We start from the raw sequence: 23,341 nt of genomic DNA, 5'->3' as shown, positions 1-23,341 counted from the left end.
CAGGAATAAACTGCTTTCATAAACATGAACAAAGTAAGTCACTAATTGAAGCATTAACCACCTGAGGTCTCTTTCCAGGATGTGTGTCTCTCTTAGGTGTTCCCGTCTGTTTTCATTTTGAAGCACTCTAGTTTTCAACAACACAAATGCCTAAGCGTGTTATGTGCAAGAAGTCACCACTGAGGCTCCAGTTGGCTTCTCTATGGGCTCTAAGGCCTGTCCCGGGATAGAAAAGGTTTCTGGGGCGGCTGGGGATTTAGCTCAGCGGCACAGCGCTTGCCTGGCAAGTGCAAGGTCATGAGTTCGGTTCCCGGTACCGGAAAACCGCCCCCACACACAAAAAGAAAAGATTTCTGGGGATGACTTTGGCAAGAGATATAAATTCATTGATATTTACATAAATCCAAGCAGCCGGTAACTAGAAATAAGCACCACAGCCACAGGTGGTTTTGTTCTGCAACAGATTTTCATACTGTCCCCTGGGAGGAGCTGTACTTGCACAGCTGAGATAAAAGCTGTAATTGCATATTTCTCTTAAGATCTTCTCTTCAGGTTGGAAATAAAAGCTCAGCTCTATCCTTGCTTCAACTGGTCAGGAGTCCTCAGTTCAGCTTCACACAATGAAGCTCCCTGCTCAGCTGCTGGGGCTGCGAGTGCTCTGCATCCCTGGTAAGGACAGGGGAGATGGGGGAGGGGAATGGGGTCGGGGGTGAACTTGGACCCCACTGCTGCCCATTCGTATTCTGTCCAAGTGTGAGCTTCACAGGTCTTACGCTCCCAGATGGGGCATGTGAAGGACAAATCTGGGAGAGGAAAATTTCAGAAGGAGCAAGGGCCTGTGCTCTGGTGACACCTGTGACTAAGGTGTAGGGGGATGGTGTAGGTGATTTCCAGGTGTTCCGTTGTGTCTTGCATATTACTATTCATTTTTGCAATTATTGTGTATATATTATATGTCCCCAAAATTCATGAGTGTCATTTAGCCTATAATACCTAATAAAAGGGAAACTAGAAAATTCCTCTTAAAGTTTGTTTCTAACTTGTCATTTTTCTCTCACTAATTTAGGATCCACAGGAGATGTTGTGATGACCCAGACTCCACTCTCCTTGTCCATCACACTTGTTTTTTTTTTTTTTTTTTTTGGTTTTTCTCCGGTACCGGGAACCGAACTCACGACCTTGCGCTTGCCAAGCAGGCGCTTTTGCCGCTGAGCTAAATCCCCAGCCCCTTGTCCATCACACTTGGAGAGTCAGTGTCCATCTCCTTCAGGTCCAGTCAGAGCCTCCTCCATAGCAATGGAAACACCTATTTGTTTTGGTTCCTGCAGAAGCCAGGCCAGTCTCCCAGGGGCCTGATGTAGTTGGTGTCTGATCGGTACACTGGGGTCTCAGACAGGTTCAGTGGCAGTGGGTCAGGGACAGACTTCACCCTGAAAATCAGCAGGGTGGTGGCTGAGGATGTCGGAGTTTATTATTGCATGCAAGGTATAGAAGATCCTCCCACTGTGACACAGCCCCGAACACAAACCTCCCTGCTTGCTGTGGCCCAGCTCCTTCTGTGGGTGGCTTCACTGCAGAGCAGCACATCTGATGCTCTGTTCCTATGTGTGGAAAAGGAGCTGATAGGGAACTCAAAACAAAAACTTGCAGCTGAGGTTTCTGTACCATCGTTGTCACAATGACACTCAGGCAAACCCCATTAAAGACCTTATTACCTGGACCAGCTTTGGCATGGCATATATGGCCAGATTTGTGGTCCATGTATCTTTTGCACAAATGAACAGGGCTGCAGTAGGACCTGAATGTAATGTCAAGCTAATCTTCCTAGCATTGTTTGTTTTTCTTAATACTCAGTTTAATGATCATGCAGTTAATGCAGATTTGGACAATGCCAGTACAATATATCTCCAAGTGTAACAATTTTTATATAATTCTGGAAGGATAATATTTGGGAACATTCACAAAGTTGAATTTTTCCACTTTCCCCAGGACTTCTTTATCCTTTTTACTACATATGATTTTTATTAGTACACATGGCAGGAATAACATTCCACAGGCCCACCTCAGTGGGCAAGGTGTACGGACAATTGGTGCAAACCTTAGTCTTTGAATCTGCAAAGAAACTTCTGTAAGTTTATAGAAAATAGAAGGTTCTAATGCTGAAACTCTTTCCCTTGTTCAAATTATCTGTGCTGTTAGAAACATGAAATCTTTAAAATTCCAGAAGCTCATAATTGTAAAAATGTAACATAAACATTTAGTTTATAGTATTAACTTATAGTATTTACTTTATATATCATCAGCATAACACACAATGGTATGAAATCATTTTTTCCCCAAAAGTTCAGCATTTAAATTCTGAAGCAGTGTGGTAGGAATATATCAGAGGGTAACTAAAGTGAAGTAAGGTGATATTTGGTTGTCTTTGATTCAATGTCATAAGCAAATGATTGTTGGAGAATGATGACATGGACTATGAAAGACATTCAGTTACATTTTTTCTGAAGAATCTCATAATCGAAGGAGTCATTAGCTGCATTCCTTGATGGAGACATGGTCCACCAAGATTCAAAGGAATCTGAGTCATGAAGGAATATTTTAGGTCTGCAACCATGAAATTTTATTGCATATTTATGCAAAAAGCTGAAGATAAGTGACTGAATCCAAGTTGAAAACATAGCCAAGTGGCTGTTCCGAAAGACATGGTACAGCAGAGAAACATGAATTATTTGGAGAATAACTATCATGCAGCAGCGTGCTGACCTAAGTCCCAGTAGGCCCTATGTCAACAAAGGAGCAGACAAGAGAATAATATCCATCCCTTGGACATATATTAAGATCTTTGTGTAGAAAGACAAAATACTAAAAACCAAGATAAACAAAAAGTAAGAGCAACAACCACCAAATCCAATGTTGGGACTATGGGAAAATTTCTGCTTTTTTAGGAAGACACCCATGGGTTCAAGTGATGAGTCCACAGCAAATGTCCAAGGGCAAGCACTCCGACTGCACTAGAGTTTGCCCTGTTAGATGTGGTCTCCTTTTCTGAGGGTGGTCATCTGTCCCCATCCAGGCAGCCATTCTGACAAACACAGCAAGAGAACAAAAATCTAGTGAACATCAGCTCAGTCTGAAAGTTTCCTATCTAGCAGCCAGGGATATAGCTCAGTGGCTCATGTGCCTGCCTGGCCAGTGCAAGGTCCTGAGTTTGATTCCTCGTACCAAAAGCAAACGAACAAACAAAAAAAGTCTGCCTGAAAGTTTCCTATCTAGAGCTTCAGATGTTTTATGTGCTTCTCATTTTTTAATTTTCCAGTTTTATTTTAGCCCTTCAACTTCTAAAACATTGGACCAGGGGATGGAGATGCCTTTTAGTTTTTTAAAATAAATAACATTTCAGAGATGGCATTTTGACATTAAATTGTCTTTCAAAGAATGAAAGGTTTTCAAATAAGAAATGAATGCATTATTTTAACATGATGGGGTCATTAAATGAAAACAACTGCCTTTTTCTGTAGAAGTAATTGTTTAGAAAACATGGTTTAGATGGATTTCACTTAAAAATAATGATCTACACATATTTCTGTACTAATAATAGCCAAGGCAGTTGCTTGTGTTGATACAGTATGATCAAAGTAAAGGGATGTAGGAATCAATAGGTAAACATACCTTGTTTTGGGCTGAGAAAATAACTACAGCATAGCTGATGGTGCTAAGATAATAGATTCCATGTGAAGTACAATTAAAATTGGATTCCTAAACAGAAATTCTAAAGAAATACAAGAAAAAATGTTGCACAGTAAAAAAAAATTATAACACACACAAGGAATGAAAGACTTCAGGACACTCACAGGACTCTGAACAGTGTAAGGCCCCACACACAAACCCCCTGGGATGGTTAGCCTCTCAGTCTGCAGGGGCAGCTCTGGGCTCTGAGGAGAAGTGGAAGCCAGCTTGAACTCCAGGGAGACAGCTGCAGAGCCTCTGAAGAGGAGACCGCAGAGGCCTCAGTCATAGGGACTGTGTCCTACAGAGACTGGGGTTGACTTGGAGCCTCTTTCTAGCTCTCCACTGAGGGCTTAAGCTCCACAGGACCTCCAGGGGGTGACTGTCACATCCTCCCTGAAGCTGTACCTGAGGTTCCCTGCTGACCTCATGGCCCAAGGACTCTCAATAAGGTCACTGTGAGGAGAACCTAGTGCATTCTGACATCACCAGCAGTCACTTGATCCCTTCAGAACTCTTTCTTCTGCCTTTGGCAAATGTCTGGTCCAATCACCAACCATAAGAACCTGGAAAGATACTTGAGTTATACACTGTTTGGCATCTGAGCAAATGAAAATACTCAGGAGTTTTACATATGTGCAAAATAAAATAATAGTGTATAATTCTATTTAACTTCCCTTTTGCTTCTAGATCTTATAAATATCACTTAACACTGTCCTGGATTGATAAGAGAAAATTATTTTGAAAAAAGAATCAATTCGATTCATCAAGATTTAATGACTACAAATTGAGTCAATTTATCAAACAATAATTATATATACATACATATATATATATTTTTATGATTAGAGCTGCAAAACCCACAGTCCCAAAGGTTGAATAGAATCAGAGCAGAAAGCATCAGCATATAACTTTCCAAAATGCGTAGAACAACTGTGCCTAGGTCAACAAGGGAAAGGACAAAGTCTTCACCACCACTGTACACTAGTTAAACCTAATAGATGTATACACAACAGTTCACCACCAACAGTAGAATGCACATATTTTTTTCTCTTGTGCTCCTGAGGCATTCTCCAGGACACATCACAAACGAAGCCCAAATAGGTCTTCACAAATTTAAGAAGATCAAAGTCCCTCAAACTGTCTGATCTGATGACAATGGAACTAAATTGCCAATCAACAGTAGAAGACTAACTGAAAAATTAGTAGATACGAGGAACTGAAACAACACATTTGTAAGAACTTGGGTCAAAGAGGACATCAGAAGGTGTTCCAAAATATCATACCACAGAAGAAAACGCAAACACATCAAACTAGAGGAATGCAGCAGGAAAATCTCTAGTTGTGAATGCTCATACAGTGATACATCCATTGTCAAACTTCTTCAAATTGTAGCTTTCCACTATTCCAGCTGAAAAGTTTAAAGAAAATCGACTCATTGTTGGTAATTTTTCTCCATAGTGGAACTTAATATTTGACTTGGAAAATCCTGTATGGGCCAAGAGTGAGTCACAAATTTCATCCCTCCATGGACACAAAGGGATGATGTTGCAGTATAAGCCCCACTCCCACCCCCACACCTCACTCCCAAACAGACCACACATAGTAGTGCAAATCTGAGTACGTTACAGCATACGTCATTGTGCTCTTTTGGGGTGGGGGAACTTGCATAACCCTTCATAACCATGGTTCCAGCACTGAAGCTAACAGGAAAGCTGTGGGAACTATGTACAGCTTTTTAAAAAATTGCAAAATTTGTTAAAGTCCTAGAATAACAAATATACTATATAAGCACATTTTTGGGTCTCAGAACCAATTACTTGCTTTTCTATTATTTTTTATGGTGAAAAATATGTTCATTTCTCAAAATTTTTGTTGTTGGAACAGGATTTTAGAATGAACTGAGTTTGACAACCAAAGTATCTCTGTACTAGTAAAGAACAAAGATTTGAGACCATCCTACTAAACACTCAGATTTGTTGTAGATGAGTTTTTCTCCTACTGTAAATATCACCATCATCTTCTGGGCTAGTGACAGTGGCAGAAACACTTACAGAAATACCTAACGAAAGTAGGTCCAAAAGGACATTGGGTAATTTGAGCTAGTTTGAATTACTAGGTTTCCATGTTTGGGCCAAGGGTCCCATCATAAAGTAGTAGCAGTAGGATTCCCAGCCCTGTGCCCCTCACAAACTGCAGCTGGAAGGCTGACAATACCTCTATCAGCACTGTAGCAACTGTGCATTCACTACAATAACAATTTGCAGCCTGGCTGTCCTAACGAGTTTTGAAATTATTATTGCTAAAACTATACTGCATTCCATGGGAAATACGAGACACATGTTGGAGTGGAAAATGCTCCTCAGCCAGTCTGTTAGTTGCCCAGGTGACAGTTCCTGTTGCAGTTCCAGTTGCTTCTGTTTCTTAGAAATGGCTGGTCACTGTGATGCATACTGTAAAACCCAATCAAAGACAGCCAAATACTCTACCTCTGTATTTCCCCTTTACAGACCTCATAAATATCTCCCTGCCTGGGCCTTCATGGCCTGACATTTAGAGGGGCAGTTGATTCCCTGTCAGTGCCTGTTAACGTCAAAGAAATCTGCCTCAAAATCCCAGGTGTCTTTTCAATGTTTCTGTTTGCTATTGCACTATGATTATGAAAATTTAAATGAAATTATATATTAAATACTCTTCTGGTATTTGCTCCTTTCAACTATTCTAAAACGATGTTTGGTTTGTGGTTAGTCTTAAGCAGATCAGGTAGAAACTTTTTCAGTATTGCCCAATTGTTCTATGGGCCAATGTTGATGTAAAAATTTAATGTGATCATTCACAGTATTAAATATGAGAACACAAAACTCACCAGCTGGTGGTGCACAAGCCAGGGTGGCCTCAGGGACTTCCTGGCTGGTGCAGAACCCTGGGAGGTAGCTTTCTGAAAGGGTCTCTAGGGTGGGAGGAATCAGGTTGTACTGACAGATGTGGACCGTGAGACCTCAGCTTCCTACCCTATCCTCTGCCATTATGCCTCTGCAAGTTCTCAAAATCACTCATAGTATGTAGACCTCAACTGTGCTGTGACCAATATATTTTTGTAAATCATATTTGTCTGTTATGCTTTTTGCTGAAAATAAAACTCTTAGAGTACAGAGACAGAGGATAACTCAGTGTTCCCTATACACTTGGCCTAGAGACGGATGTAGCATCAACTTCATAAATAACAGATATGAAACTCACAGGCAAGACTCACTGGGAATTTCCACACTGAATTCCCTTGCAGTTGTACTGTGCTTGCATTGCCACCAACAGTGTGGAAGAGTTCCTTTCCCCCCACATCCCCACTAGCATTCCTTGTTATTCCATTAAAATTCAGCTATCTTCCTTCTATGCATCTCTCCAGAGTTAAATTCATTGTATTGTACAGATGTACACATTTTCATGTTCATAGCAGCAATCTTGTACTAGTTAGATCTTGGAAACAATATCTGTGTCTATTAACAGATGACTGGATTTAAAAATGTGGTATCTATACACAATAAAGTACTATGCTGCCATAAAGAAAGATACACTCAATGCATTTATAGGCAAGTGGATGCAACTTGAGATCACAATGTTAAGTACAATATGTTGGACATATAAAGTTAAATATCACATGGCTTTTCTTGTATGACAAAGAAACAAGTAACAAATAGAGATGGGGGCAGCAAAATGGGAAGTGTGGAAAAGTTAAAAAAAATCCCCCAAATTATCCATGTTGTTTTTCAAAAATATCTTAAAATATATGCCAATCAACTAATTATGGCAGCTTACACTGATCTTGGCCATCCTAAGGAAGTGACAGTGTGACTCTGTCAGGGACCCTCAGGTTCCAATAGGGCTGTATGACCGGGGACATAGGGCATGAGCTGCCAGGGTGCTGATGTGTAGGGGAATCCCACTCCGCTCAGAGACTGGAAGCATGGTTGTTCCTCCAAGCCCTGCCCTCTCTCTGGCCCCAAATCCCATTTTTAGGTACTGAATTATGGCCCCAGACATTTAAACCTTGAAGGTATATTCCAATGTGGGTATTTTTAGAGAAAGGACCTACCAGATGCAAGTAACAGTTAAATGAGATCATACAGGTTGGTACTAATCTCACAGCACTAATGACATTAGAACAAGAGATAGGAAAGAATCCTCTCCACCCTGCTCATGGCCATAGAGGAAAATCCTTGTGAGGACACAGCAGAAAGATGAGAAACTGGGAAGAAGGCCTAAAACGAAATGGACATCTGAAGGACCTTGATCTTATTTTTTGTAACATCAAGAATTATGGAAAAAATAAAATGTCTCTAACTTAAATTGCCAAGTTCAGGTTCTTTGGCCCCTATGGCAGTTTTGGCAGGCCGGTTCCCCATCCCAAACATTCTGTAGCAGGATCAGCCTCGGGAGGAACCTGGTGGATGTGCAGATTCAGCTTTGCTCCTAGCCTGCCCTGATTCTCGGGATGACTGTTGAGGAAGTAGAGCCAGACTTCATCCTCGGTGGATTAGCACTGAACTCACTGCAGGTGAAGCTCTCATTCACTTTGGTGTCTGACCAGAACTGTATGCATGCTTGGTCTCAGTGTTTGAAGATGCTCATGATTCCTGCTCACGTGTTTGCCAGGAAGAACTTTGTGTGCATCCCTTTTGCTCAGGCTCCATCCGTGTGTCCCATGGAGAGGGTGTGTCTTCCACAGTGTTAAAGTATCAGCCGCATCGGCCGCTCACGTGAGGAGTGACAATCCTAGCTCTCCTGCTCCTCCTCACACACTCTATTGCCTGCACAAGTTGACAGCTTGAGTCAGCAAGGTGGGTCTGGAACACAGCCCACCCTGGCCTTTAGCACTCAGGGAAAAATGTCCAGCCTCCTGTCACCACTCAGGTGCAGTTTCTTCTGCCCAGTGAGGGCTGAGGTTCAGGTCTCTGGAGGTTTCAGAGAAACCGGCTGGGCACAGCTGTGAGATCACAACCTCTCTCTCCACCCCATGAATCCCCACTGACAGGACACCTGCAGCTCTGAGTGCAGAATGTAGTGTGTTCTCTGCCCTTTTGCTCTGAATTCATCAGGTCAGCTTACTTTTACTCCATACCTGGCTGTCCACATTTTCAGGGTTAGTCCTTTGTTCTCTCACACATCCTGCCCACTTTTATTTATTTATTTATTGTTTGTTTGTTTTGTTTTGTTTTTTTGGTTTTTCTCCGGTACCGGGAACCGAACTCACGACCTTGCGCTTGCCAGGCAGGCGCTTTTGCCGCTGAGCTAAATCCCCAGCCCCCTGCCCACTTTTAATCCATTCTTTCTCTTGCACTCTTTGAATACTTATGGTAGACTTACCATTAATGAATTGTGCTTAATGCAGACCAGAAAGCAAAACAACAGGTATTCAGTACGTTGTACATGGGAGTTGTGTGAACAGAGTCCCTGTAGACATGTGCTGGGCAGGGACACCCACACTGTTCCCAGCCTGATAGGAATAATATATTATGAAGTATTTGAGGTTAAAAACTTTAACTTTTCTTACTCAGTATTCTCTTCTGTACTATGTAAAATGTGCATCACTCTCCTACCACTAGGTTAAATATCCGACACAGACAAGTTTATACAAGAGAGTTTTATTGGGCTCGTGGTTTCCAATGGATTCGGTCAATGGTTACTTGTCTCCAAAGCAGAAATGGCATGGAGGATGGGCACAGGGAAGAAAAGCTGCTCATCCCACTGAAGACAGGAAATTAAGATAGAGAGGAGGAGCCTAGGACAAGAGCACACCCTTCCAGGTCACAGCCATTGTGACTGCATCTCAACCAGGCTCCACCTCTGAGATTTTTCAGGGACATTTTAGATCTAAACTAATAAAGCATAAGGATTGTGTCACAGAGGCTCTGACTTATACACTAAAGACGCAAAACAACACAGAAATTTTTAAAAATCTCCAATATTAGAAATACTTCTCTGTGTAGACATTGAAATACTTATAATAATGATAATACCAGTTCATCCTAAGTGGGTAGGGCAATTCATACAGCTTGTGTAAAAGTGTCAGCTACTTTTTGAATTACTTTTAACCTAATGTTCTAATTAGAACGAAATACAGAAGACAGAGAATAGACAAAATAATAATGAAAGTAAAATAAAATTATAAGCCTCACATTTTCTGATTACAATTTTTTACTTTCTACCTTCTTTTTCTGATAGTCCTGGGGATTGAAAGGATATTCATTAAATTGCATGTATCAAATTGTAACAATTGATAATCAGGAATTTTACATCCACTGTCTGGGGCATAGAATTACTTCTGGTTTTGTGTTGACTGAAAATAGGTTACCAATTGGCTATCTGGAAGAGGCACTTATTTTTCTTCTTGCCAAGGCTTTCATGGATTTATGGCTTTATGTCCTAGGGAAAAGCATATTCTAGTATATGCATCTAACTTTCTACTACACTTATCCTGGTAACACTGGACACTAGACAGCTAATTAGCTGGTTCAAGGATACATTTTATTTGGAGGCGGTATACCCTGCAGGACTGTGAAGATACCTGCCACTTTTTCCCAAATTTCTCTGGGTGAGAAATAAGCAAGGAGGTCATTTACCTTCGAGATTAACCCTAAACACTGATCCCCATATGACTAAGAAGCCTGAGAACGGCCAATGCAATGTCACGTGTCCCTGATCTAAACTTCTTTTTGTAGAACCTTCTTCTCATTACTGATGGCTACTTTGACTGAAACTCTAATTGTGTCATTTTAAGGGACATGTGACGTCACTTTGCTCACAGGGCAGGTCCGCCTCCTCCAGGTGTCGCTTTCCATTTCATCTACTACGCTGTCTCACAGCAGGGCAACTCCCAGAGGATTTGCATATTGTCCTCTAGATTAAACCTTCGTTTGCAAGCCTGAGATAAAAGCTCAGCTCTAACCTTTCGTTGGCTGACCTAGATCCTCAGTTCAGCTTCTCAGCATGAGGTTTCCTGCTCAGCTCTTGGGGTTGTTAATGCTCTGGATCCCTGGTAAGATCAGAGATAGATTAGGAGTGTGTGTGTGTGTGTGTGTGTGTGTGTGTGTGTGTGTGTTTAGGGGTCCTACCATTTGTCAGACTATTCTGAACATATGTGTGAGTCATATGTTCTTTGCTTCAGGGAAAGGATGTTCATCCCTGTGAGAATTAAGGACCATGTAAGAAAGGCCAGGGCTCTAATGAACATCTTGATTAAGATAAAGGTACCTGGGCTATGTAAATACGTCAATAATATTTTGAAAGTTGATGCTATGAATAAGAATTATTGTCTTTAAATAAATAATAGGAGGAATGTCACAAATCTTGTCACCATGTTTGGAAATGACCTAGCTTCTCTCTGTCATTATTTCAGGATGCAGTGGGGAGGCAGTGTTAACCCAGTCTCCACCCGCCCTGCTCATCAGCCCCGGAGAGCCGGCCTCCATCTCCTGCAGGTCCAGTCAGAGCCTCCTGCATAGCAATGGAAACACCTATTTGCACTGGTACCTGCAGAAGCCAGGCCAGTCTCCGCGGCTTCTTATCTACAAGGTTTCTAACAGAGACTCTGGCATCCCAGACAGGTTCAGTGGCAGTGGGTCAGGGACGGATTTCACTCTTAAAATCAGTAGGGTAGAGGCTGAGGATGTTGGAGTTTATTACTGTGGGCAAAGTACAAAAATTCCTCACACAGTGATACAGCCCCGAACATAAACCTCCCTGGGTGGGGTGGCCCAGCTGCCCTCATGTGCTGCTGTCTGGGGAGCAGCACTGCAGATGTTCTCCGTCTGTGTGACAGGGAAGTGGTCAAGAAGCCAGGGTACTCGCTTCCCCTGTGTGCTCGCCTTCAGCTCTGCCTTTGCATTTGAAGTCCTGATCTTCTGCAGCCGCCAGAAATCAAAGAAACTATAGGAGAGGGACTTGGTCCCTGGACCTGTGGGCAACCTGCAAGGATGGCAGGGACCATTCAGTGAGAGCTCATCTTGGTCCTCCTTGCCTTCCCAGCATTGTCAAGGAATTTTACTCAGCATAAGAACAGCGGATGTGGATTAGTGACAACAGAATTAGAAGGCACTATGGAACTTACCAACTTGCATATTTTATAAAGCATAATATCAGTAATATGGGGAACATGGTATTTTACATCTGATTTAGTGTCCTACATTTCCTTTAAAAGCACACAAAAGTTTAGGTCGGTGTGCTTGCTGCTCCCCAATGAAATCACCCAAGCCATTTATTTTGGTGAAAGGGCAAAAGGCTTTATTCCAGAAGTCACTTCTCACTGTTCCCAGATATGCAAGGGCTCCTTATAGTAAGGAAGAGCAGGGTGAGGAACCACAGTGACACAGTAAAGAACTCTGCACTTGTTTCATCGCTCCAGGGCCCTTTTCCTGCCCCTTCCCTTTCCTGTGGAGTGGACTCAGCCCTCCTTGGCACAGCACCTGATGGTTGTGCCCATGCGTCTGGGCTGTGGAGAGGAGGAGGTGCCCCTTATGCCTTCAGCCTGACGAAGTTTGGGAAGTGACTTTTCTCTAAAAGAAAAAAATAATCTGTCAGTTAAAGCAGGGGTTGTCAACACTTTTAGCCCCAGGGACTGACTGCATGAAAGACAATCTTTCCACGGATGGAAATGGGGCAGACAGGGATGGTTTTGATTCTTAGGAGTTCACAGTATAGATTCGTGGCATACACAGTTCACAGTAGGGTTCCTGCTCCCGGGAGAATCTGATTCCATCACTGGTCTGACAGGAGGCCACACTGGGGATAATGATAGCAATGGAGAGCAGCTGTAAATGCAGAGGAAAGTCTCTGCCTCGGCTGCCTGCCTCTTATGCTGTGCGGCCTGGCTCCTCACAGAAAGCTACAGGTCCCTGGCCCTGGGACTGGGGACCTTGCCTTTATAGTTTAATTTTGCCATGCTAGTTCCACTTCAATTACCATGTTTGACAAAGGTTTTTACACAAGCTATCCTCAGGAAGAGTAGAGCTGAGAATAAGTGGTAAAACAATATTAATTTTAAGTATCCAAATATGCTTTTGCAAATTTGCAACAATTATAAGATTATAGTGTTAATGGTCTTTGATTCCATTCAGTTACCTTTTGTTGAGTGAAAGAGTTCTAAAACTGCAGAGTGGGTTTCCAAAATAAACAACATAAAGTCACAGAGGGAAAAAATTAAGTTGTCCTGCATTTAGGACCACAGTGCTATAAGACAATATTTCAAATATAAACATGCAGTATTTTAAGTGACATAATGATTACATTAAGTGAATCGTACTTTTTTATTTTAGCTATATTGAAAAATTATGCTTTTCACCTATTCTGATGGAAGCACTGCTCTAACAGTTGCACATAATATTTGTACATTGTATCTAACCTAATAACGGATCATAGCCCTTCTTCTCTTAGTGTGGTGGTATAAGGAACTTCAAGAATGTGAGAAGTACCAGAATAACAAGAGCTTGCTTCTAATTAGGGATACAAAACGTATTGATGATGTCTGTTTAATCAAAAACAGTGTAATCCAGGGCAGGTGCAGTTGAATTCACATTGTGTCATTTTGTTTGCTTTTACAATCGTCAGATTTTCTAGCTACAGAAAATGTGGAATTATCTCTATTATAAAATAGTCTTTTGTCTCACTCATTTTGTTTAAAAACTGTAGTGAGTTATCTAATTTTATCTTCTATCCATTGCTTATCAAAGTTTTTTTGCTTATCATTATACAGGGCATTTCTGACTATTATATCTGTTTTTCTTCTATTTTTATAAGTACTTTTTTTCTTATGGACCACTGGCATTTGATGTTAATTTTTTTTAAAATAGTGAATTATCTATTAGATTATTATTGATGCTTTTCTTTTATTTGTATATGTACTTTTTCATTTCGTATCTCTTGTATTTGATGTTAATTTTTATACAGAAAATTCCAAAGTATATTTCAAATATATTTTCAATAAAGACAAGAGTGCCATCTTACTTTTTTTGTGAAATGACCATACTACTTTCTTTGTCTTTTATCCTAGTGTTATATTAAATTTTAAAGTCTTGCATGTCTCATATAAAATCTAAATTTATATGGTAACAAGAAAGTCATTTTAGATAACTTTACACCGTTACATTGGGAAGCCATGAACTTACGTCATTCTAAATCAAGTAAATATTAAAAAAAAACATGAGAACAACTTACAGCAGGAAGCCAGGGTGCTTACTTTATACATCCTGAACCTATGGAAGAGGAGGGCATGGAGATTATGTGAGAGCCAAATGTCCCTTAGGTGGTAATATGGTTACCATGGTTACTTGTAAATGTATAGAAACCCAGTACAAAGTTTACTGGTTGTGGACATCTTGGTTTCTGACTCTCGGTCAGTGTGCCAGTTGTGTGCTTCAATAAGGCTCTGTTTGTTCCCACATTTTCAGCTTCTCATGAGTACCTATGTCATTGAATCTTGCCATAACAATATAACTCTCAGAGATAAGGCTGCCAGTCATTGTTGAATGGCTTGTGCTTTGAGCATCCAGCTACCCAGCCACATGCGCTGCCCGCCTGAAGGAACAGCATGGGAAATGCTGCCCATGCTGAGTTCTGAACATAAAATTTTCTCCCTTTGGTGCCCAGAGCAACCACTCATCTCCCTAGCACCTGCTGCTTTGTGTCCCTAGATCCACTGAGAGCGATCGGTGTTCTCTGCAGTGGGCAGGCCAGTCCTGAGCCCTACAAGAACAGCCTGGGACCCTGAACTTCCTGACACTGAGACTCTGGAATAAAAATGGGCATAGGGGTAGTACAAGAGCCACTGGGTTTACCTGCTAATGTTCAATATATTAAAGTTTAAAATCAAACATTATGCCATCAAATAAGGTTGTATATATATTAAAATAAAATATTCTTCTTTCTTTCATTATAACAAAATAACTGAAACTGAATATTGAATGAAGAAAAGGGGATTGTTTAACTCACAATTTTGTGGCTGAAAGTCTAGGATGATGCAATACCATCTGTTTGTCCTTGAGAAAAAATTCTCTGTCTGTGTCACAATGTGTTTTATAGGTAGAAAGGAGCCAGCTGCATGCTGAAGTGGACAAGCATAAGCTGTCTTCTCATTGTATAACAACCCACCCTCTTGAGCACTCACTCACTCTATGTGGCATGCAGAAACCCTTCCAGGCTTTTTCCTTTTTGAGATCTGGACCAAAGCCTTGTGGACCCCACAACTCCTGTATTCTGTTATTCTGTATGCTGATAAAACCAGTACCACATGGCCGATGTAAAGGTCTACTGCTGGTTGGAGCTAAAGCCAGGATATATGTATGTATGTATGTATTGGCCATAGGGATCCATTGCCAAGAACAAAGTTTTATACAATTATCGTATTGGAACATGGTGCTCTGTGAAAATTGACAACAAACACTAATCAGGTGGAAATGTTTCAGAGAACAGGGAACAGGCTGCTTTGTGTCCCTAGACCCACTGAGACTCAGAGATCAAATAAGTTACCTGTGTCAGTTTCCTGTAGGTCCAGAAAAACATCACCTTCACTTCATTGCCTTTGAGCAACACAAAATTATTGTTCATAGTTCTGGAGCTCAGAATTTACCCTGAGATAAAATCAAGGAGACAGGAAGGCTGTGCTCCTTCTGGTGCTGGACAGTAAAGATTCTGCCTTTCAAATTCCAAGATGCTCCCACGTTCTCCCATTCATAGCCCCTCCTCCAATCAGTCCATGTCTATTTGTGTTATCAGATCCCCCCTCTGATTGTGACTTTCCTCCTGCCTATGATCAGAATTGCTGTGATCGTATTTGTCTCACACGGATAATTCCTGCTCCTTTCCCAAACTAAAAATCCTTGTCTTGATCAATCGTAGCTGCCAGGTTGCTTTTGACATAGAAGGTAACTCACATAGGTTCCACATATTAGGACATGGGTGTCTCTGGAGGTGTTATCCATCTATCAACAACTGTTACCATTAGCCCCAAATGATCATATCTTAAAGTGGAATAAAATTCAGAAGGCAGATGTTTAAAACAAGAGAGCAGGATGAAACATAATGTCAGGGTCCTCTTTACTGTGGGGCTTAAGCAATGGGGGTGCTTTTTCAGTTCCTCTAATTTGTATTTCATTATGTGCAGGAATTTATTAGAAGTTTCTCTAAGTTTCTAACCCAGAGAAAGGAATTAATGTTAAATCAAATCTAAGGGAGACTGGTTAAAAAAATTAAATGTATCTGTAATTTTCTTAATATTTCTGCTGATGAATAAAGCAGTAGCAGAAGACATCAGAGCAGAGATGTCCTCCAACAACATGCATCTCTTTACTTCTATACTGCATCCAAGCACAAGGATTCCTGTGCATGCTGTTGCTGCTTGCTACCAAGTCTCCTTGACCGTCAGTGCCCTGGAAATGCAACAGGATTATCATCAGGCTTCAGCACAAAGGTGTCAGTTTCCTGTAGGTGCCAGGGACAGTGGTGTACACATCAGTAAGTTTTCCTCAGACTACAGGGCAGTGATGCTGAAGACACATCTGTTTCCACTTTCCTTGCTGTTGAGCTGGGCTGAGAGGGCCAAGGCAAAGACACAGGTGCTGCAACTACAGTTCAAATTTTATCAGGACCCAAGATATTTCTTGCTGCACATCTTCACTGGATCAAAAGGAGATAGAGACCTCTTCTTGGGAAGCACAGAGTGATGTTCCTTTCTGTGTCAGGATGAGTTCCCCATCCACTGCTGAAGACAGAAATAAGATGGGGCCCTGATGGTGCCCTGTAGAGACCTATAGTGAGATTTTCATGTAATTTATCACATCAGGTACCTCCCCTCTGCGTGCCAATGAAATGTGGGAAATCATTCCAAATGGCACCAATGATGAAGAATACTGGAGCCTGCAGATCAGTAATAGGATACAGCCCAGTCAGTCTCTAGCTGTGAGAGAGCCATGTTGCTTTGAGTAATGATGAAAGTGTGCGTGATGCAATAAGTAGAGATTCCTGTGTTATCCGTGTGCATCTGAGCACGTTTCCTAACTTCATGCTGCTCATGACAGTCCCTTACATCTGTTTTATATTCTATTTAAATTCATTAAACATGATTTTGATGAACATTCAGTTTTTATTTAAAGACATGAAGCAACTTCAAATTCACAAAGATGTTGGGAGGGAATTTCAAACTTTTTGCCAGTGAGAAATTTGGGGGTAAGAAAATGCCCAATAGTCTCAATTTTTCAGGTTTTTATCATGTGGTTTTACAAAGAAGCACATGATCTTTCATTATTCCAAAGAAAATGGAGAAACATCATTCCATGTACTCTGTATGTTCATTTCAATGTTTAAGTCTCAAAACTGTTCTGTAACGATATGTCTTCAGGAAGAAACCTGTTGTTTGCAGAAAAATCCTCCTTAAACTGTTCTGAAGTGGGACATCTGGGTTCATTGAGCCTGTCCTAAGTTACTGAGGTGAGAAAGCTCTGCAGATGTATCCAGCCTTGCCCAGCCCCTGCTGCTTTGCATGTCCCCAGAGCACAGCCCACCGCCTTCAAACATTTTTAACAAGGTGCTCACACCCTGTGCAGGAGTCAGTCCTAGTCAGGACACAGCATGGACATGAGGGTCCCCGCTCAGCTCCTGGGGCTGCTGCTGCTCTGGCTGCCAGGTACGGAAGGGAGCAATGTGAATTTACTTAGCAGCATGTGGTGAGTGATGCCTGGATTTTCATGGAAGTGTTCTTGTAACATAATCTTGTGAATATTTATGTCTCCAATATCAGGTACCAGATGTGACATCCAGACGACTCAGTCTCCATCCTCCCTGTCTGCATCTCCTGGAGATACAGTCACCATCACTTGCAGAGCCAGTCAGAACATTTACAGTGGTTTAAATTGGTATCAGCAGAAACCAGGGAAAGCTCCTAAACTCCTGATCTATGCTGCAAGCAATTTGGTATCTGGGGTGCCATCCAGGTTTAGCGGCAGTGGATCTGGGACAAGTTACACTCTCACCATCAGCAGCCTGCAGCCTGAAGATGTTGCAACTTACTACTGTGAACAAGGTTATAGTACCCCGCCCACAGTGATACAAGCCATGACATAAACCTCCCAGGCAAGCAGAAGTGTGAGGCTCAGCTGCCCCAACTGCTACTCTTGGTGCCTGCTCCTGACAGAATTTCTCAGATATAAGCAGGCTTTGAATTTCACTTGGAGGTCTTGACAGAAGGGTTAGGGAGGCTCTACTGCACTCTCAGTCTCTAGCTCCTCCTCAGCCCCAAATGAAAACAGGCACGACAGTGCCTCTGCTAATTTAATAGAGGACATTGCTCTGCACAGGTAGGGAGCATGGATTGTGGGATTGCAGCAGCAGAAAAAAATTCGTGCCACAAAGTAGAATCTCTTTCTCTCTTTCTCTCTCTCTCTCTCTCTCTCTCTCTCTCTCTCTCTCTCTCTCTCTCTCTCTCTCTCTCTCTCTCTCTCTCTCTCTCATTTCCCTCTACTTGGAATTAATTCTAGTGTCCCCCAACGGAGCTACATTTCCAACCTTTGCTCTTGCTAATTTACCGAGGCTGAGCAAATACATCTCAGCCTTCTAGAATGCTAGACTACAGACAAGTGACATCATCCTGGCTCAGACCCAGACTATGCGGGAATCAAAGTTAGAGTATAGCTGCTTACTTTCTGTCAATGGAAATTAATGTCTCTGAGCTGAATTACCCAAGATTTTGTAGCCCTATATACTATTTTGCCATTGCTGCCGGATTTGTTTCCCAGGAGACTGGCTGTCCTTCTGAAGTGACCAAAATACACATTATTTTGCAGAGATGATCAGTTCAACCTTCAGAGTCCCGATGACAAGTGAAGAATAATTACATTATTTCCCTATTTTATTGGGAAGCATTACTGAGAGCACTTCTCACCTCCACTAGGCTTTGAAGGTCATGTAGAAGTTTGGTAGAAAGGGGAAGAGAGGCTCCTCTGTACCCCAGCTCTCCTTGCTCCTCCTCAGCTCCATCACAGTGCATCTCCTCATTTAATAAATAGGCTCAATCAATGCACCTGAGGAGTGTGAGGAAAGGCAAGATTTGGGATTCATGGAGCAATGGAAAAGTTGTTAAAATTCCAAGCAGAAGCGTTTTTTCCTTTGAAACAGGATGAATATCTGCACGGTAGCCTTTAAAATGTTCCTAATTAGCTACAATATTCATACATATTTGTGGGGTATGGTATGATCCTTCATACTTGTATGCAATGCACAATGATGAAATCAGTGTAGTTAGCATATCTATTACCTGAAACGTTTGTTTTCCTTTGTGGTGTGCCTTTCAAAGGCTTGAGAAGCCTGAAGTAGAAATGTAGGCTTCTCTGCTCCTCTACTAGCATCCAGCTTGCACCCTCCACAGAAGGCGCAAACTGTCTGGCCACGAGGCTCTCCCACCTGCCTAAGAATCCACGGGTCCTGGTGCTGATGCTCTAGGCTGCCTTGGGGAAGTCACAGATGATTCTCAGTCCTTATCTCTTTCCACATGCCCTACTGCAGGAGTTGATGGATGCTGTAGAATCCTCCCCTTCCGGTTTACGCGTGTCTTTGTGTGGCATTTGGGTCTATGACATGGTAATGAAATCTTAATTCATAAGCTGTTAATAGTTAAGTTTTAATGTACCTAACGACAGCTATGAATTGCAATCTAAAGTACTCACAATGCTGGACATTTGCTGATAACTACTTGTCATTTTTTGTAACCAAACAACAACAGCAACAACAGCAAACAACAAGATAAAACCAGGTTTGAATAGATGTAAGATTGAAGCATCTGTTACACTAAAAACGATGCTTTCACTTAAGTACTGCAGGGTGTCTTCTCATGCGGGGCCACAAGGTGGGGCACTTGCGCAGCAATGATGGCCGAGAGGTTTTGCATGTGTCTCAAAATAATGTCCTGAAGTCCAGACTGATCTGGGATAGTATTGTTAATCCTTCTCCTTTTCATAGCTTATCGTATTAATTCAGAAATAACTTTACATTTCCACCACTGTCCATTTTTCCAGCCTATCCAGTGACCATGAGACAATGGATACTAAGGAATGATTGAGAATGATACAGTAATTAACTAAAAGTTAGCTCCTCATCTCATTCAAGGAGAAGAGTGTATTTTAATCTTAAGAGATTGCTCAGAAGGACAATATTCTTGAAGGTAGGCCCTTCGAGTAAAATAAAAAGAGTGAGGACTAGATCCCCAGAGTGTGGTCTAATTAATGTCAATCCACGTGAGGGCAAAGTTTAAAATTTTCTCTCTCAGGTGGGAGAAAGTTCACTGCTTCACATGCCCCCGAGGGCTACTATTGAGGCTTTGCATACCAGCAGACCAGATTCCCATTTTATCACAGCTACACTCTTTTCCTGGCCCCAGAAATATGATGGACACAGCCTGGCTTCCCAGTTCCCTGTGACTATAGACATGATCTACAAATGACTAAAAGAACCATGGAAAACACTGTATTGCAGTAGAGCCATACCAATGATGACAAAAGTGCCCTAGACATATATAAAGGGTAAAAGGCCAGGCCAGGCAAATAACCAAAGAAAGCCAAGGAAATGATGTATAGAAATATCACACTATTATCCAGAAGATAGGCTGATTTTATAAAGAAAAAATTAAGAGATTCTGCGGTTGAAAAATACTGCAACTGATTTGACAAATTCTATACTTAGAATAGTATAAATGTGGTACTCTCTTTTCTGTGTCTGGCTTACTTTACTTAAACTGTCCTCAGGTTCCATCCAATTTGTCATTAATTAGAAGACAATTATTCTTTTTGGCTGAATAGTATTCTATATGTATATTCTATATTTTTACCCATTTCTCTATTGATAGGCACATGGGCTGGCTACCTATCTTAGCTGTTGTGAAGACTGCCATAATAAATACAGGCATTCAGCTATACGATTCATGTGCTGTTCTATTTTATAAATACATATTCACGATTAAGGGATCATATCGTAGTTCTAGTTTCAGTGTTTTGAGGAAATTCCATCCTGCATTTTTAAGGTGGCTATGCTAATTTACATCCCCACTAACAGTGTCTAAGAGTTACTGTTTTTCTCCAGACCTTTACAAGTATTACTGTTATTTTCCTTTGTTGTTGTTTTGAAATTAATTATTCTACTTGAGGTGAGATGGCTCACCCCAGAAGAAGGTGCTAGGAAATCTGGAAACCCACATGCACAAGGCTCAAACTTGAGCCTTATCTCTCAGACTGTTTAAAAAAAACTTAAAATGAATGAAAGACCTAATGTAAGAACTGATACATGAAACTACCAAACAATAAGAGAAACAAAGATTTTGTTCAAGACAGAATCCTAGTAGCACAGGAAATTGAAGCAAAAATTGACAGATGAATTTATACCAAACTAAAAAATTTCCACAGAGGAAAGAGTGCAGAGTGAAGAAAGAACCTACACATTGGGAAAAAATGTTTGCCAGTTTTTGCTCTGTTTTATTTTGCTTTGCTTTGCTTTGCTTTGCTTTGCTTTGCTTTGCTTTGCTTTGCTTTGCTTTGCTTTGCTTTGAGCAGGATATCACTGTCATTCAGGGAGGCCTTAAACTCATATGTGTAGCCCAGGCTGGGCTTACATCCTGCCTTGGCCTCCGAAGTACTGGAATTATCAGCACAACCACCACCCCTGGTTATTAGGAGCTCTGAATGAACAATAGAATCATTATATTTTTCCTGCTTCCATTATTTGTAATTTCTTTCCTGTAAGAGAAAAATCCTGCCTCCCAGTTTCCACAGTGTATTCATTTATTAGCTCAGTCCTGAAAAACACATAAGGTTTTTGAAAATGGCTGGTGCATACGTCATCACATATGATCTCTTTGCAGAAACTGGAAGCCAGAGGCAGTGGTCTGATCAATTCAAAGCGTTAACAGAAGAAAATAGCCTGTCAACAATAATTCTGTATCTGGAAAAACTGTCCTTCAAAGATGATAAAGAAATTAATATATTCCCAGGTAAACAGGTGTGGAGGTATTTTTATTATCCATACACTTGCCTTGAAAGCTCAAGAGAGTCCAAAGGGTGAAATGAAATGGCAGCAAATGTTACTCAAACAAAGATCTCAATAAAGATGAACGTGTCAGCAATTACAATAGTTACTATGTTGTAATAATGGTTTGTAAGTCCACTTTTTTCAACATGACTTAAGATATGCATATAAATTTAAAAATAGAGATTAATCTAAACTATGTTTACCCATATTTTGTTTTCTATACAGTTTTAAAGACTACTGCACTTAAAAGAATTAGTTTATTTTGGGGATATATAATGTACAAAGAGGCAATTTTACGACATCTCAACAGATGGGAGAGGAATGGAATGAAAAGAGCAGTGAGTTTCTACATGTGGTTGAAGATGGGATACATTTACAGCAGACTGTTATAACTCTAGGATAGGAAGTGTAATCCTGATGATATTCAGAAAAAACAACTATAAAATATAGTATAAGAAGGAATTCAAAACATCTTCGCATTATATATCAGTACTTGTTTACAAGTTTGAATGGAAACTCACCTCTGTGAAAGGGAAGCGTGAGATGTGGCATGGCATGGGAAGCCTTGAAGAACTAACAAGCAAGCAGACGACAAAGAGGAAACATTTACCCCTGTCCCTTCTTCTGCTAGGAAACAGAGACTTGATCTCAGTTTTCCTTGAAACACAGAATACGTCTTACATCACCTTGCCTCCAGAAGAGGTCCCCATCTCCTGATGTCACGCTTTCTAGTTTGCCTACCAGCTCTTCTCACACCACTGCATCCACTGGGGGATTTGCATGGTGTCCCCTAGCAGGTCCTTCCCTTCAACGTTTGAGATAAATCCTCAGCTCTCACCTTGCCTTGATTTATACCAGGATTCCTCAGTTTACTTTCTCAAAATGAGGCTCCCCGCTCAGCTCCTGGGGCTGCAGATGCTCTGCAGCTCAAGTAAGGACAGAGAGAGATAAGGACGGAAGTGAGATGGCTGAGGAGATTTGGAGCCCCTCCATGACCAACTTGTGCTGCATTTTTGTGTGAGGTGGCAGTTCTTTCCCTTCAGTGTAGGGAATTGGTTTCTTACATCTTGTCATTAAGAAAGATTGCAGAAGATCAAAGACATGTTTTCTAGTGGAGGTTGTCACATCAATAGAGGGGGATGGTATAAGCAAGTTCTAGAGGCCCCTTGTGACTCGCAAAGTTTAAATTCTGTTTAAACTTTGAATATTTTAATTTTAGGAGTCAAAGTAAGAAGTCCTATAGCCTGAAATACACAGAAAATAACTGTGGAACAGGTAGTAGTACTTGTGCATAACCTTGCACTTTTCTTTGCTTCAGGAACCAGTGGAGCTGTTGTGATGACTCAGTCTCCTCAGTTCCTTTCTGTCACTCCTGGAGAGCTGGCCTCCATCCCCTGCAGGTCTAGTCAGAGCCTCCTAGGTAGTGAAAGGAAGACTTACTTGCTTTGGTTCCTATGGAAGCCAGGCCAGTCTTCAAGACGCTTGATCCATTTTGTTTCCATCCAATATTCTAGGGTCCCAAACAGGTTCAGTGGCAGTGGGTCAGGGACAGATTTCACTG

At 41.4% G+C, this 23,341-nt stretch overlaps 2 gene segments (V, D, J or C); both read left to right on the top strand.

Annotated features, from left to right (window-relative positions):
* The first annotated feature begins 10,666 nt into the window (after positions 1 to 10,666).
* LOC102015623 lies at positions 10,667 to 11,472 on the top strand. The segment is given in 2 exon segments: positions 10,667 to 10,759; positions 11,120 to 11,472. Coding segments are annotated over 2 exon segments (387 nt in total).
* A 5,839-nt stretch (positions 11,473 to 17,311) lies between these two features.
* LOC102015944 lies at positions 17,312 to 17,832 on the top strand. The segment is given in 2 exon segments: positions 17,312 to 17,395; positions 17,510 to 17,832. Coding segments are annotated over 2 exon segments (378 nt in total).
* Positions 17,833 to 23,341: the final 5,509 nt, after the last annotated feature.

Source organism: Chinchilla lanigera, unplaced genomic scaffold (assembly GCF_000276665.1).
Source record: "Chinchilla lanigera isolate Chin_1 unplaced genomic scaffold, ChiLan1.0 scaffold00069, whole genome shotgun sequence".
NCBI classification, from domain to species: Eukaryota; Metazoa; Chordata; class Mammalia; order Rodentia; family Chinchillidae; genus Chinchilla; species Chinchilla lanigera.
The sequence above is the reverse complement of the archived record's forward strand: the minus strand, read 5'-3'. Positions and strand labels throughout refer to the sequence as shown.